Here is a 3402-nt window from a genome sequence, read left to right as displayed (position 1 = left end):
GGATAGAATTAAATAATATAATAATTATAATAAAATAGGAAATGGAATGGATTAATTGTCTAGGTTTTTCGTTGTAATAATATTTAAATGCAACACCCAATTTTATCTGCAGTAAAAATGTATTTAAACTGTGATTTTCTAACTTTTCGAATTCTTTCCAGTGACTAATATAGGCGACGCCACTGATTTATATCAAGAAAGACAGGTTTTTAGTATAAAGTAGTGCATGTAATTAATTTTTCTAACAAATTAAAAAGTCTTTAACCCAATAACAGCTATTAAGTTGAATTCACTAATTAAAGTACAACTCCATTGATAAGATAATATTAAAATATTTGCCCAAAACCCAGATATAAAAACTCGTTACTCGAATCCATTTTCAGTCATTTTGTTAAAATGTCGAATAAAAACTTTGGTGTCTTAACAATTACCTTGCTGGTATTTTGCGCAGTTCTTGGAGTCAATTCACATAACGATAATCCGGGACAGGTAAATTTTATTTCAACTGCAACCTTAAAATCAAATGGTTTTTCATTGAATTCATTTCAGTTACCAACGAATTGTGCTGAAGCATTAAGAAATTATAAAAATAGTGGCATCTATCAAATTTATATACCAAAATCAGGACTTAAGCCATTTTACGTATACTGTCTGAGAGATCCAAATAATGGTCCCGGTTGGACAATTGTCAACAGACGTCAAGATGGTTCTATAAATTTCAATCGCAATTGGATTGACTATAAAGTCGGTTTTGGTAATCTGGAAGGCGAATACTTTATTGGATTGGAGAAGTTATATGCATTGACAAATAATGGAATTCAGGAATTATGGTTTCAGTTGGAGGATTTTGAAAATGAAACCCGTTCGGCATTTTATAGCAGTTTTGCTATTGATGATGAGAGTTCGAAATACTCATTAAGTATGGTTGGTAAATATTTCGGCAATGCAGGAGACTCTTTTACTGTTCACGCTGGTGCAAAGTTTTCAACAAAAGATAATGATAATGATACTTGGGATGGAAATTGTGCGGATCACTATACAGGCCCCTGGTGGCATAAAGCCTGTCATCAAAGGTGCAGTAATTATTTAAATAAATTATTTATAGCATATGTGCACGAAATTAAGTTTTTTTTAAAGTTATATGGCATACCAATTCATATATTCCTGTGATATATTCCAGTAATATTTTGGAGCATAAACTATTAATATGAATGATTGTCATAGTACTACAATAGAGTTTCGTACTAATCTAATGGCTTAATATTTATATAATACAAAAAATAATTTAAGTTTTATATGTAATAATTTTTTTTGCAGCAATATGTTTGGACAGTATTTACGTGGATCGTACTCTAACGATAAATACGCACAAGGTGTTAACTGGAATGCTTGGCACGGCTTTTACTATTCACTCAAATACACTCACATGGCAATACGCCCTGTTCGCATATAAATTCATTGGCCATGCGAGTGGAACAGATGTTAAGAACCAACAAATAGTCATTTAATGTTCTAAAAAAAATGGAAAATAAAAGTAAATTTTTTCTGTATTATTGTAAAAAAGAATTAGTTACTTCTTTTATTTACTGAAAACCAATTTTTGAAGGATTTATTTAAACGCTTAACTACTTGCGATACTAAGCCAGTAACAAACACATGAACGATATGTAGAGGACAGTATCCATATTTTTTATGATAATAAAGCTGCATTGAATATATTAATAAATTGAGATAAAAAACAGTGGAAACAGTGGAAACAATGGAAGAAATTTTAAATATTCTGAAGAGGAAGGTATAGAGAAGGTATAAGTACAGCAATAAGGAAATAAAGAAATAAATATGTAATAAGCTGTCTTAATCAGGCTAAAGTCGGTTAGAGCAGATACAAAAAATTAACAGTTATTATTATATATAACTATAATTACAATATAAATAATTACAATATAAACTCATGATAAATGAGTTTTTCTAGAAAGTGAGTTGGAACAAATGCAAAGAAATAATAATTTAATTTTCACACAATGTATATAAGCAATACAAACATAAGTAGGTATAAATGGGTCCTAAAAAATAAAATAAAAAGACATAATTCATGTGTGAATACAATATTTATTACAATCTATATTTATTAGAGTAACCACTTATTCACAATATAATTAGAAGAAATTGTTAAAATATCTGAACCGAAAGATAATTCTGTATACATGGACTTATATAGATCAATACAATTTCTTTTAGGTAACTTAAAGTTTTTTAAAAAAATATATTTTATTCGTTTCCTATCGTTAATAATTAAAATCTTATTCCAAACTTTCAGTAGAAATTAAAAAGAAACAATCTCTGTAATAAAAGAAAGGACAGAAGGTAATAATAATGCAGTCGTGACCAAAGTTGATCAGTGAGTACGCACTCAACATATATAGGATTGGCAATTTACTTTTTACGTGTCAAAAGTCTCAATTTAAATTCTTTAATTTAGAATAATTTAAACATTTCTGATAACAGTCGATCCCGTCTGCTGTTAAATTTTTTATTATATTTATACGTCCGAACTTCAATTCCTTACTTTACGTTGACTATTTCGTTAGCCGTTAAATATTTATTGCCTCTTTCTTTTTTAAACAAATTATCGAATATCTTTGCTCATTTTTTTTCATCATAAATTGTGATTTAAGAAAGAGGTATCAGTTTGGGAATATTCGACGTAAAGAACCAAAAACTAAGACGACGAAAGACTTCTGTTGTAGTTTAATATGTGAGGAGTGCAATATAATTAAAAAAATACTCATACTACCTCAACAATCAGGTCAAGGGGTGCATAGCCAATCTACTCCAAATACAGAACCTCTGACCTAATACACATAAGCAAACCAAAGTTATTTATGTTAATATTTGTCTTCAAAGGGCACTGAACCATAAGATCGCATGGAGTTAGACTCAGCCTACCCTGTGGTATCTATTACAACGCATGTCTATTAACTCTTGAAGAAAGGACGCCAGAACATCTGTTGTGTCTATTTCCAGGCCTGACCAGAACTAGGCTTACGTTTTTGGGGGCTTCCTTCTTAACTCTTGAAGAAAGGACGCCAGAATATCTGTTGTGTCTATTTCCAGGCCTGACCAGAACTAGGCTTATGTTTCTGGGGGCTTCCTTCTTTAACACACTAAGCGATGTGTTTAGTATTATCATTGGCCAGACTCTTGACTTTATAAATGCTTTTGACTGGTACTAGTTTGACCTTTTTCTATACATTAATACGAGGAATTGTAGATTCAACACGGTTTTAGTAGCCAATTGACATTCCTCCCTCTACTTTAACTAACTAACTAAATCATAGTTGGTTTATCGGTGTTTTTATGTAGACATCACTTTCATAAGGTAGTTATTGCCAAAATAGAAGA

At 30.5% G+C, this 3402-nt stretch overlaps 1 protein-coding gene across 1 annotated transcript; it reads left to right on the top strand.

Moving 5' to 3' along the window:
- Positions 1-97: 97 nt before the first annotated feature.
- On the top strand, positions 98-1566 carry LOC119665273 (fibrinogen C domain-containing protein 1-like). The gene is made up of 3 exons (XM_038074550.1): positions 98-489; positions 550-1073; positions 1318-1566. The coding sequence occupies exons 1-3, from the start codon at positions 397-399 to the stop codon at positions 1451-1453; spliced, it is 753 nt and encodes a 250-aa protein (XP_037930478.1). The 5' UTR covers positions 98-396; the 3' UTR covers positions 1454-1566.
- Positions 1567-3402: the final 1836 nt, after the last annotated feature.

The sequence above is a fragment of the Teleopsis dalmanni genome, unplaced genomic scaffold (genome assembly GCF_002237135.1).
Source record: "Teleopsis dalmanni isolate 2A unplaced genomic scaffold, ASM223713v2 unscaffolded_contig_4286, whole genome shotgun sequence".
NCBI classification, from domain to species: domain Eukaryota; kingdom Metazoa; phylum Arthropoda; class Insecta; order Diptera; family Diopsidae; genus Teleopsis; species Teleopsis dalmanni.
This window is presented reverse-complemented; position numbering and strand designations above follow the sequence as displayed.

Excerpts from the sequence above, each read along its gene's own strand:
- LOC119665273 (XM_038074550.1), top strand. The coding sequence starts at position 397 with ATGTCGAATAAAAACTTTGGTGTCTTAACAATTACCTTGCTGGTATTT. Across the intron at positions 490-549 it reads ATAACGATAATCCGGGACAG|TTACCAACGAATTGTGCTGA; the intron begins GTAAATTTTATT and ends AATTCATTTCAG. Across the intron at positions 1,074-1,317 it reads CATAAAGCCTGTCATCAAAG|CAATATGTTTGGACAGTATT; the intron begins GTGCAGTAATTA and ends TTTTTTTTGCAG.